At 35.1% G+C, this 13,366-nt stretch overlaps 1 protein-coding gene across 1 annotated transcript in view; it reads left to right on the plus strand.

Annotated features, from left to right (window-relative positions):
• The window catches only part of LOC111048985 (polypeptide N-acetylgalactosaminyltransferase 5), a 35,401-nt gene continuing 22,035 nt past the window's right edge, over positions 1 to 13,366 (plus strand). Inside the window, 2 exon segments of the mRNA XM_039426927.1 lie at positions 1 to 58; positions 1,512 to 2,625. Coding sequence (XP_039282861.1) covers positions 2,210 to 2,625 — 416 coding nt within the window. The 5' untranslated portion in view covers positions 1 to 58; positions 1,512 to 2,209.

Here is a 13,366-nt window from a genome sequence, read left to right on the forward strand (position 1 = left end):
TATTTTACCAAAAATAACCGTGAAGCTCTTCAAAAATAATTCATAGTATTAACAAAAGGTTTGTGGGTTTATGTTATTTTATTCAATCTAATATGTTTTAATGGTAGATTAACTATTAAGTTGTATTTCCTTACAGTGATCGTACAAAGAATTGCTTTAGAGGTTATTAATACTGATATTGTTTTAAAATGATAACAGTAAATGAAATTAATCTACATACCAAGATTACTTCAGCGTAACTATTTTCATGTTAACATTGGTTTAAATCTAGGTGTGTGTGTATTTTCCTAATAAAATCAGGTTTTACAATAATTATAGTAACAGTTCGGCATTACGGTACTTTTGACTTACTAATAACATGCTAATTAGAGGTAGGGACAGTAACTAGTGTACTGCATTATTTTCTTAACAGTAGCCTATACTAACACAAAAACCAGTTTGTATAGGTACCTAATAGGCTACCTACGTATTTTCTTGATTATGTTTAACCTACTATTGTACATAGGCCTAAGCCTAGATCATACATAGGCCTATTATACAACATTTGTGTAATCATTTCCTCCCTATAATTATAAAAATGCTCAAAAAATACCCAATAGAATATTGGGTATTTAATTTATGTATCAGAAACACTTTATGGAACGACTCTGCAACCGGGCAGAAATACTGTTGAAATACTGCTATCAGATTAGAACTAATGCCCGATAGCAGAGTCGCTACATAAGGTCACCTATAGCCCATAGTTAACAGAGCCATTAGTTAACAACTCGCCCATAAATAGATGTTCGTTGCAGAGTCGTTTGCCAAACACCTTTTAACTATGGCTCTGATAAGGCACACACATAAGTCACACTGCTGCTCTTACCACTTTTTGCGGGGTATGCTTCTATCCAAGTTGAAATATCACAATAAATTATAATTTTATTTATTGTTTAGGGCCACATCTTGAAAATTCATAACTCTTCCTATGTAGTGAAATTACAAATTATAATATAATATACCAATAAAAGACCTTGTTTGAATATAAAAAATCCAACAATTAATTCTTGACTGAAAGTTTAAAAATATTTATCTCATATATTCAATTTCATGTTGACGATTAGAGGAGATTAAATAGGTAGGCTACTTACACTCAACTATTACCTATATTATCCAATAGACTAAAAAAGAAGCGATTGACTCTTTAGTCGCGCTAATGCGCTATCGACCAAATATCAAAAAGATGAAATTTATCTATCAATAATATAAAATTTATGCGCCTGCCACCCCCGTTCTAATGTTACCATTAGAAGAGTGGAACCCTCTAAATACAATAATTTATAATCATTAGTATCATTACCTAGGCACAACGCTAAACATCATGTGGGCATCACCCTCAGAAAAATAACCTGTACATTTCTTTAAAAAATTTATCATTTATTTTGTCACCTGTGTCTTTCAACTTCATGTTTTCGGCAAATTTCAATTTCCATGTACACATACAAGCTAACACAAAATTATTTTATTTTCAGATAAAAATGAAGAATGGCAGACATCTGTGATACCAACTTTGTTAAGGAACTTCAACGCTAAAAAAACATGGCAATAACACATGAGCCTTCCAATTTTCCTTGGTGCAACTATAAGTCCATAATGTGATGACAAAACTTCCCGAAACTCTTTCAGTTCCTTTTTTATTCAGCTGTTGACGACGATAAAATACAGATCATCGCATACAGTTCCGGTTCCTTTTTTTATGTAGGTAATAAACGTTGACGACGGTTAGTTTCTAGTGTGTAGAACAAATTTGACAACCAACCAGTGTAGGGTGCAATCTTGGAAGCTATTTGGGTTTTAATGTTTTTTGACGACAACGTTTCTCTAGTATGAGGGTGTTTTCCACGCAGATAAACTAATTCTATTTACAACATAACTCTGACAATTTAACGTTGTAGTCTTCGATACTCTAGACCGTGATTTGGGTGGAGGTTTCTGACAACGTTTTCTCTAGTATGAGGGTGATTTCCATGCTGATAACCTAATTCAATTCACAGCACTCTGACGACATTGTAGTTTGGTATCGCACACTGGACGTGATTTGGGTTTGGCGGGTTTTTGACTACGTTTTCTCTAGTATGAGGGTGTTTTCTACGCCGATCGTTTAACCTAACCTAACAAACAGGAAGTGTGGTGATTTTTATATGTGTGAGGTGTTAGAGTGTGAGTGACAATGTTCAGAACTAAGGTGCGTATGCACACGTTCAAAGTGATCCTGCTGACGTCACTGGTGTGGTTTCTGATTGACGTCATTGTGCTGACGTTCTACACGGACTGCATGGGCCGCGGATGCGGGAAGGCGGGTGACGAGGCGGCGGTTGATAGTGAAGCTGCGACGGAGTTCCCGCAAGCGGCAGCGGGACTGGAGGCGGGGAAACGCCTCTACCAGAGCTGGGAGCTGCGGCGCTGGAACCCCGTGCCTCCAGTGAGGGAGCAGTTCGGCAAGCCTGGAGAAATGGGCAAGGCGGTGTCCATTCCGGCCGACCAGCACGATCTCATGAAGGAGAAGTTTAAACTCAATCAGTTCAACCTGTTGGCCAGCGACATGATTTCGTTGAACAGGTCGTTGACCGATGTTCGCCAGGAGGGGTGAGTGCCAATCGTCATTCTATTACATCTAGTATACTTCCAAGAATGAAAGTTTCTTATTGAAAAACGTAGTCGTATTAGGGCATAAAGAAAATATAGCACAATGCCTCACACACATAAGGGGTTCACACAGAGTAACTCTTCATTCTTCTTTAAAATAATGAATTAAATTTTAAAATAGATACCTATGGTAAATACCATGACCGACCTATCCTATACCATGAGATGTCTTCTTAAGCCCTGCACACACACATCGATTTTTCTTCGTACGGTATTTTGCCGTCTTTATAAATTCTATTAGATTAAACAGATGATGTTTGTCAAGTTCACTTAAATCTCATAGATTATTAATTCTATTAGATTTAAAAGATTATTATTCAAACAGATGATGTTTGTCAAGCTCCGTTTAATCTGACTCATAAGAATGTACAGATGGAAATTACTGAGATATTTCAATTATTCAAATGCTAATGAATTAATTATTGTTATTGAACGAAAATCCAAATTAAATGCTGTAATTCACCCCGAAGACTTCTGCTACTGCAAATATTACTACTATAGTAGCGCTCATCGAATTTCCATCTAGCTGTTTATCCTGTTGTCAATATTTGCAGTAGCAAAAGAAGTCTTCGGGGTGAATTACAGCATTTAATTTGTATTTTCGTTTAATAATAATATAATACGAACCAAAATCGATGTGTATGTGCGGGGCTTAATAAGACATCTCATGGTATAGGTCGGTCATAGTATTTACTATAGGTATCCATGATAAAATTTAATTCATTATTTTGAACAATAATGAACAGTTACTCTGTTGCATATCCATACTTTTTCACAATTAAAACTAAACTTGAATTTTAAAAAACACTTACAGAGTGAAAATGCACTCACATTGGTAGTTACGATCGTTTTGACCTGTTGCTGGTCATCATCTGACTGTAGGAATTTACCCTCACGAGTAAACGATCGTAACTCCCAATGTGAGTGCATTTTCACTCTATAAGTGTATTTTTTAAAATTCAAGTTTAAGGATGAACAGTTAATATTACATCAGATAAACCGATATTAGCTATCCTCTATAGAAGGCAGTGGGCAAGGCAGAGAATCGGCAACGCTGATCTCTTATCTTTCTCCACTGCCATTATATCGTGGACCTCACTATAGAAAGATGTTCATTATTTTGCGACAATTTTCTTATAAATTCTATTGGAGTAAGTTTATCTGTAATGTTTTCCCTAAGGTTGAGGAAAGTTCTACAAACTAATATCATAGAGAAAAGATAGCATAAGAAGATATCCCATGGTATGAGGTCGTTCATCTTCCAAATTTCAAGCCGATTCTTTGTTAACTGGAGCCGATTACTGCCGACTATTGTCTATTATTAGTGTTTTTTTTGGGTGAGAGTGTAAGAACGGCACAGTATGAGAGACTACCAGCGTCACATAGCTTCACGAAAATGAACTACTAGGACTATCGACGTGAGTTTACATTGTAATTTGGAAATAAACGCCCTATACCATGGGATATCTTCTATGCTATCTTTCACGGATAGGGACTCTATCCCGTTCACATCAGCGTAGCGTAGCTTTCAATATTAGGGAAATAGGACCTTAGACCAGTTATAGAATAGACACGCTGGGAAGTCTAGCCTCTGAAGCCAACATCTACTGCCATATCTCCAAATCGTGACGTCATCATCGGATAGAAAACTTTCAGATTGTTTCTATTTCAGAAGGATGTAAATTATCATTCATTAAAATGGTAAACTCCAGCTGCGCTCCCGCTGAAATAGACACAATCTGCTATGGAAAACAATGTAAACAAACTCTACAGATAAGTTTTCTATCTGATGCTGACGTCACGATTTGGAGATATAGCAGTAGATGTTGGTTTCATCGACTTTCAGTATGAATATACAATAGGCCGTGTCTATTCTATAACTGGTCTAAGAATAGGACGGCTATTTCAGCGTAGCGTAGCTAAGTTGAGTGTGAAGAGACCTTTGAACAATCAACTATAGTGAGGTCCAAGTTATAATGGCAGTATTTGATTAACATTGGTGTTGCTATCGGTGTTTAAGAAAGACATTTTCTCATATTATTTGTCCGTATTAATGATGCGTTATTGCCCTGTCAATATTCCTAGGTACTTGTGATCTATTTATAAAGATTTTGTTCTCAATATTTTTTGGGGGGATTTTTGTAAACTTGTAGGAATTTACTATTTTCATTTTTCAACATTACTTCCTATATCAGCTCAGAGGTACTACTAGTTCTGTGAACAGTAGACCTCACGCAGTATTCTCATCCTCAAGTACCTGATTGAAACTATAGACCTTAGAGCTTGTTCATATGACAGCGATTTATCCTCGGTTGTCGCTCGGTTTGCCAGCCTCGACACATGACAGCGGTTTGCGCTCGGTTATGATAAATAATTACTAGGTACAACATCTATGTACTCAATCTTAATATCTTAATCTATGTACTTAATCACTATATTACTCTTAAACATATATTACTGCTCTGATCGAAACCGCTCGGTTGACTGAAGACATGTGTACGCTCTCATGCCTGGTCTAGTATATCGAGCCGCCCGACAACCGAGCGGTTGTAGTCTCAGACTACAACCGCCGCGATTCGCCGGCGACTACTAAAACCGAGCGATGCATGTGTACGGCACCATGTGTTTCCCTATACCTGGCAATCGCTCGGTTTGTCAACCGCGCGACAACCCAACGTAAATCGCTGTCATGTGAACAGGCTCTTATGGAAATACAGCAATAGACTATCTTGTCCTCACATCTGTGTAATCACTTGTCAGCTGATTTATGATGAATAATTCTATAGTCTGATTTTTACTTTCCTTGCCCTATTACCATAGGTAAGGGAAGTATTGCTTTCCGAAAAAAATTAAGGTACCCCAATTTCCAAATTTCTATACGTTTCAAGGTCCCCTGAGTCCAAAAAAGTTTTTTTTGGATATTGGTCTGTATGTGTGTGCGTGTGTGTGTGTGTATGAGTGTATGTGCGCCTGTGTACACGATATCTCATCTCCCAATTAACGGAATGACTTGAAATTTGGAACTTAAGGTCCTTACACTATAAGGATCCGACACGAACAATTTCGATCAAATGCAATTCAAGATGGCGGCTAAAATGGCAAAAATGTTGTCAAAAACAGGGGTTTTCGTGATTTTATCGAAAACGGCTCCAACGATTTTGATCAAATTCATACCAAAAATAGTCATTGATAAGCTCTTATCAACTGCCACAAGTCTCTTATCTGTAAACATTCCAGGAGCGCCACCCCAGCCAGCTATGCAAAGTTTGATTTTAGATTTCCAATTATCAGGCTTCAGATACAATTCAAACAAAAATTTTCAAATGGAAAAGATTGAGCATGAAAATCTCTACAATTTATGTTCAGTAACATTTTCACCTAAAATTGAAAATAAGTTCTAAATTCGAGAAAATGTGATTATTCAATTGCAAATTATTGTTGATTCTATTAAATCATTCACTATGAAGAGATAGCAGACCTCGTGGGTCTCCAGCGTTATTGCCCTGTCACCAGCTGGCTCAAATATTTGAATAGTAGGTAGACTTGAGATGCGCGTGAACACTAGCGTCAGGTGATCAATTTTCATAACGGCAAGGAAAGTTGTGTGAGTGCGCCACACCAGATTTTTTACTCTAATATTGGCGTATGAAGGAGGCTCCGTTTTCCTTTTAAATCCTTGAAATGCAAAATTTCTAAAAAACCTTGTTATACGTCGAAGCGCAATTAAAAAAGGAACATACCTGTCAAATTTCATGAAAATCTATTACCGCGTTAGCCGTAAATGCGCAACATATAAACATTTAAACATTAAGAGAAATGTCAAACCGTCGACTTGAATCTTAGACCTCACTTCGCTCGGTCAATAACAACGGAAGTCAACGTATAGTAGAAAATAATATAATAAAGTATATAGTGCAATATAGTGTTATATTATAGGTTTTTAATTGATAATATACTATTTAGTAACCCTAAAAAATAATAAAAAACACTATCATAGTATACAACTAACTGGAAAACAATTCTTAAAAACCTCCAATAATATAGTGCTTCAGAAAATTTTTCAATGTACTAGAGCAGTTTTTAGTACTAACACAGTTGTAACGTAAAGCTAGTAACAACTAAATTTTAGTGTTGGTTGAAACTATACACCCAATTTAATGAATTTATAGCTTGAAATTCTCACACAAAAATTGCAGAGTTCCGTTATCTTTTTACTGCTATAGTTTATAGAGTAGGAGTTTTTTGCAGTTATGAGAGTAGGAGCTAAGCATGCAATAATGTATATAGGCTATTTCCTTCACTTACTGACTTACTATTGGCCTTTATGAAACTTGTCTAACTAGTTATTTGCAGACTATAACAGCTGACCTTCAGACTGAATCTAGAAACACTGCAACAATGGAAAATGAAAGCATTCACCGTCTACTACTTGATCTTTTGATCTTACTTCTTTCATTTCGTCAGTTGAACTTTTTTTCTATTTCACAATTGAATAATTTATATGGGACTAGCAGGTAACCCGTGCTCCGCAAGGGTTTGATTAAAAAGTTGTACTGAAATCTTGAAGAATTTCAAATAGGCCTATAACCATCCTATTAAGAATATACAGGGTGTTTCAGAAGTAGTGTCGAACATTTTAGGGTATTGTTCCTGGATGATAGGAGACTACGAATGTCGTATTTGAAGTGTCCAAAACTTAGCGGTTATCCTTATAGCTGCCATTTTGTTTTTTGTTTTTACTTAGGAATTTTTATCTCAAGATCGAAATGTTGTATTGATCTGAAATATTGTCAATATTGAATTTTTAATTTCAATTGTACTTAATTAAGATGAAGCTTTGAAACTCGGTATGGTTCCATATGGCCATACAGCTGATTTTACAATGCTTTTCAGATGGTCTTGTGAAAATCGGTCATGCATGCAGTACGAAAAGAATATTAATTCCTCTGTTATTCTTTGACCAATCTTGATAAATAAGGTATCCCTGAAATCTTAATAAAATTTGCTAACTTTTTGTCTCCTGTAAATTTTCTGTAAAGTGAATGGTATTCGAGAAATTTGTCATCAAAAATTTAAAATGACCGCCCTTTTGAAAATTTTCAAAGAAAATTTTTTTATTTCATTTTTCAAAATTGAGTCTTTATAGCATAAATATTCATGCCAAATTTCAGATCAATACAACATTTCGCTCTTGACATAAAAATTCTTAAGTAAAAAAAAAAAACAAAATGGCAGCTATAACGATAACCGCTAAGTTTTGGACACTTCAAATACGACATTTGTAGTTTCCTATAATTCAGGAACAATACCCTAAAATTTTCGACACTACTTCTGAAACACTCTGTATATGCGAAATTTCAAGTTAATCAGTTGAGTAGTTGAGACGTGATGAGTGGTGAGACGTGGTGAGTTTCCTATTCCGTACGTGTATAAGCCAGTTCTTTCCTTTATATATTATAGATTGAGGGAATTCTAATTTGAGTTCCCTATAGGATTATATCATTGAAATAGAATGGGCAGATGAATTAATCAACTATAATGAGGTACACGTTATAGTGGCAGTGGAGAAAGATAGGAGAACATTGTTTCTGATTCTCTGCCTTGCCACTGCCTTCTATAGAGGATAGCTGATACCGGTATATCTGATGTAATATCAACTGTTCATTCTTGTTTAAAATAATCAATTACAGATGGAAATTACTGAGATATTACAATTATTATTCAAATGCTAATGAATTAGAATTGTTATTGAACGAAATCCATCGAATTCCCATCTAGTTGTTTACCCGGTTGTCAATTTTTTTCAGTATCATTAGTCTTCGGGGTGATTTACAGAATTTAATTTGGATTTTCGTTCAATAGGGGAGTCCGATGGTAGCAAGCATTCAAAAGGCTTACCAGTCTTTAATGCTAAGTCGGGCCTAGGCCACAAACTCAAGTTCTGTCGTAAATTTGTCAAATAATTATTTATCAATTACATTTTGTTTGCCAGGAAAATATATTTTTCAATGATAAAATAATAAGTGTTCATAATTGAGATTAAATATTTTGCTAATTAATTATATTTCCATATTGTTAAAAAAGATCTGGCAATGTTGTGGAGCTATGGAAGGATAGCGTCATCTGCTTTGTCGAATGATAGACAAGAATAGTAGCACCAATGTTAATCAAATACTGCCATTATAACGTGGACTTCACTATAGCAAGATGATACAACATGATGATATAGGGAGGTCCACGTTATAATGACAGTGAATGAAGATAGGAAAACAGCGTTGTCAATAATTGTCTGCCTTAATTAAGTATATTTCTACATTGTTGAAAACGGATCTGGTAACGTTATGGAGCTAGAAAAGGATAGCGTTATCAGCTTTGTTGAATGATAGACAAGGATAGCAATGCAATTGCTAATCAAACACTGCCATTATAACGTGGACCTCACTATAGACAAGGATAGCAACACCAATGTTAATAAAATACTGCAATATATCGTGAACCTCACTTTAGCTATTCAACAATAAGACAAAATCTCATTTTTAACCTCTTCCAATCAAAACATTCCTTAAATAATGTTTCCTCCTGTCTTGCCAGAGTTGATTACTATAAAACGCTTTTTAGCAATTATAACCTGGTCGTCACTATGGTAATCATCATTATTTTTATTAAAGACTATCACAGTATCCTCTACCGTTGTTTCAACTGTATAACAGTTTTCAATATTTTCTTGAACCCATCTTTAGGTAGGGCCCATCAAAGAACGATCTTGCAACGTTGCAGAGCTAGAAAAGGATATCGTCATTTGGTTTGTCGAATGATAAACAAGGATAGCAACACCAATGTTAATCAAATGCTGCCACTATAACGTGGACCTCACTGTAGCTACTCAACAATAAGAGAAATCTAATTTTTATCATTTTCCAATCAAAACATTCCCTATAGCGAGGTACACGTTATAATGGCAGTGGAGAAATATAGGAGAACAACGTTGCTGAACCTCTGTCTTGTCAATGCCTTCTATAGACGGTAGCTGATACAGGTTTATAGATGTCATATTAACTGTTCATTCTAGTTCAAAATAATCAATTATATTTTATTAAGCAAGAAATTATATTTTTCAAGAATTTAATAATGAATTATTTATTATTCATTCATTTACAATGCAAATGACACTAATGCAATAACATTATAGAAGATAAAATAATGAGGTAGTCCTTGTGCTATTTTTCTTCCAAATTTATAGGTGACAAAGTCCAAGATAAGGTTAGAATTGTCACGTGTACAAATTTTATAAAATTTTAGTCCAAAATAAACATGAAAACTATAAATTTTGAATTTAGATGACTTGAATTAATATTAATTTACATAATTAAGATGAAATATTTTGTTAATTAATTATTAATTCTCCATTGGTAAAAGACGATCTGGCAACAGAGCAAAGCGAGAAAGAGATAGCGCTATCGCTTTGTTGAATAATAGACAAGGATAGCAATACCATTGTACCATTGCTAATCAAACATTGCCATTATAACGTGGACCTCACTATAGCTCACGTCTTGAACACGCATTTATGATCGTGCAGAATTGTTTTCATGGAGTTGTGTGTGTGTGTGTGTGTGTGTGTGTGTGTGTGTGTGTGTGTGTGTGTGTGTGTGTGTTCGTTCCTGTGCCTAACGCCATAATATTTACATCTACAAGATGGATCTCTCTCGGGAGCATAACTCTCGCACTCACGCCCGAGCCTCCTTCATCTCATTAGACACCGACGGAATATTTTCTTGATAAATAAAATATGATGAACTATTTTCAACAATAATGAACAGTTAAATTGATGAGATATACCAGTATCAGCTGTTTGGGTGGCAAGGCTGAGATCTGGCAACCCTTTTCTCCTATCTTTCTCCACTGCCATTATAACGTGCACCTCACTATATGAATTTTGCTTCAGTCCGTTACTGGTTTGTGATTTAACATCGTTCTATCGTAACTTAAAAAAAATTCCCAGTATCATTTAATTTAATTGTATATTCTAATGGTTTTTCCAATGCCATATATATCTAAACATAGAAAATGACTAGTACTGTACCCTCTTTATAACACTACTATATGAGGTCCACGTTATAATGCCAGTGGAGGAAGATAGGTGAACAACGTTGCCGATCCTCTGTCTTGTCAATGCCTTCTATAGACGGTAGCTGATACAGGTTCATTGATGTAATATCAACTGTTCATTCTAGTTCAAAATAATCAATTATATTTTATTAAACAAGAAATTATATTTTTCAAGAATTTAATAATGAATTATTTATTATTCATTCATTTACAATGCAAATGACACTAATGCAATAACATTATAGAAGATAAAATAATGAGGTAGTCCTTGTGCTATTTTTCTTCCAAATTTATAGGTGACAAAGTCCAAGATAAGGTTAGAATTGTCACGTGTACAAATTTTATAAAATTTTAGTCCAAAATAAACATGAAAACTATAAATTTTGAATTTAGATGACTTGAATTAATATTAATTTACATAATTAAGATGAAATATTTTGTTAATTAATTATTAATTCTCCATTGGTAAAAGACGATCTGGCAACAGAGCAAAGCGAGAAAGAGATAGCGCTATCCGCTTGTTGAATAATAGACAAGGATAGCAATACCATTGTACCATTGCTAATCAAACATTGCCATTATAACGTGGACCTCACTATAGCTCACGTCTTGAACACGCATTTTATGATCGTGCAGAATTGTTTTCATGGAGTTGTGTGTGTGTGTGTGTGTGTGTGTGTGTGTGTGTGTGTGTGTGTGTGTGTGTGTGTTCGTTCCTGTGCCTTACGCCATAATATTCCATCTACAAGATGGATCTCTCTCGGGAGCATAACTCTCGCACTCACGCCCGAGCCTCCTTCATCTCATTAGACACCGACGGAATATTTTCTTGATAAATAAAATATGATGAACTATTTTCAACAATAATGAACAGTTAAATTGATGAGATATACCAGTATCAGCTGTTTGGGTGGCAAGGCTGAGATCTGGCAACCCTTTTCTCCTATCTTTCTCCACTGCCATTATAACGTGCACCTCACTATATGAATTTTGCTTCAGTCCGTTACTGGTTTGTGATTTAACATCGTTCTATCGTAACTTAAAAAAAATTCCCAGTATCATTTAATTTAATTGTATATTCTAATGGTTTTTCCAATGCCATATTATATCTAAACATAGAAAATGACTAGTACTGTACCCTCTTTATAACACTACTATATGAGGTCCACGTTATAATGCCAGTGGAGGAAGATAGGTGAACAACGTTGCCGATCCTCTGTCTTGTCAATGCCTTCTATAGACGGTAGCTGATACAGGTTCATTGATGTAATATCACTGTTCATTCTAGTTTGAAAAAATCTATTATATTCTATTAAGCAAGAATTATATTTTTCAATAATTTCATAATGACTTTAATAATTAAGATGAATATTTTGTTGATTAATTATAAATTCTACATTGTTAAAAGACGATCTGGCAACAGAGCAAAGCGAGTAAGAGATAGCGTTATCCTCTTTGTTGGATGATAGACACAAGGATAGCACTCCGACTACTTACAGTTCCAGCGATATACTTCCTTGAAGTTGTTTCGTTTGTGTTCAAAAAACAAAAATATTTTTATTGCTAACCGAATTTGTCATACTTATGAAACACGAGGTAAAAATACAGGATTATTCCAGTTCCCTATCCATAGACTGACTCTTCTCGAAAAGGGACCGTATTATTCAGGACTCAAGTGTTTTAATTGCATTCCCGAGGATATAAGGCTGTGTAGCAGCTATAAGTTATTTGTTTCAAAGATAATTAGGACACTGGTAGAGGCTTGTCCTTATACCATTGAGGAGTGTTTTAGAGCATTCATGTGACTCCATTCTAAAATGACATAATCATTGTATGCCACTTGAGCACCGCTCAGATTTGTGGCTTCACACAGCAAAATATAATAATAATAATAGCAATACCATTGCTAATCAAACACTGCCATTATAACGTGGACCTCTCTTATTATAGTTTACAGCACTCATGCCAAAACTTGGCGTAAGTGCTAAAACTAGTTGTGCTCATATAAAAATATAAAGAGGGTACTAGTAATTTTCTATAATAATTTAACTTTCATTGTTTTCATCAGCCTATCGTTTCGATCACATTTTATTTATTTATTTATCTATACATTGAAAGATACGATATCATTTTCAACTATGAATGATGGGAAAGGAACAAAAGGCTTTAAGCCCAAAACTGTTCCTTTCCTAAATTTGGATAGAAATTGTCTAAAAATGGGTTATGTTTAAAACCAACCTGTTAAACCAACATTTTAAGCAGATTTGTTGCGTTTTTCACGACTCTGCCATGCTTGAACGCATGCATGCATCACTGCTTCATGGTGGATTTATCATGATACGCTGCCTTTTTTACAGCTACAGCCGACAGCCGACAGCAAGGTCACTAAACTTGACACAATTGGAATTCAAACACTGTCTACATTTCATTTTCATACAAGTGATATTACATAATTATTGTTGTAAGTGTAATGCTTTTCTCTACCGTTTGTTAGATTTGCTGTTTGGAGAGATAGGTCTACTGTTGAAGGTGCTAGAGCGTTTTATAGTTATCATCTCTGTCAAGACAGGAG

Source organism: Nilaparvata lugens, chromosome 1 (assembly GCF_014356525.2).
Source record: "Nilaparvata lugens isolate BPH chromosome 1, ASM1435652v1, whole genome shotgun sequence".
Lineage (NCBI taxonomy): Eukaryota > Metazoa > Arthropoda > Insecta > Hemiptera > Delphacidae > Nilaparvata > Nilaparvata lugens.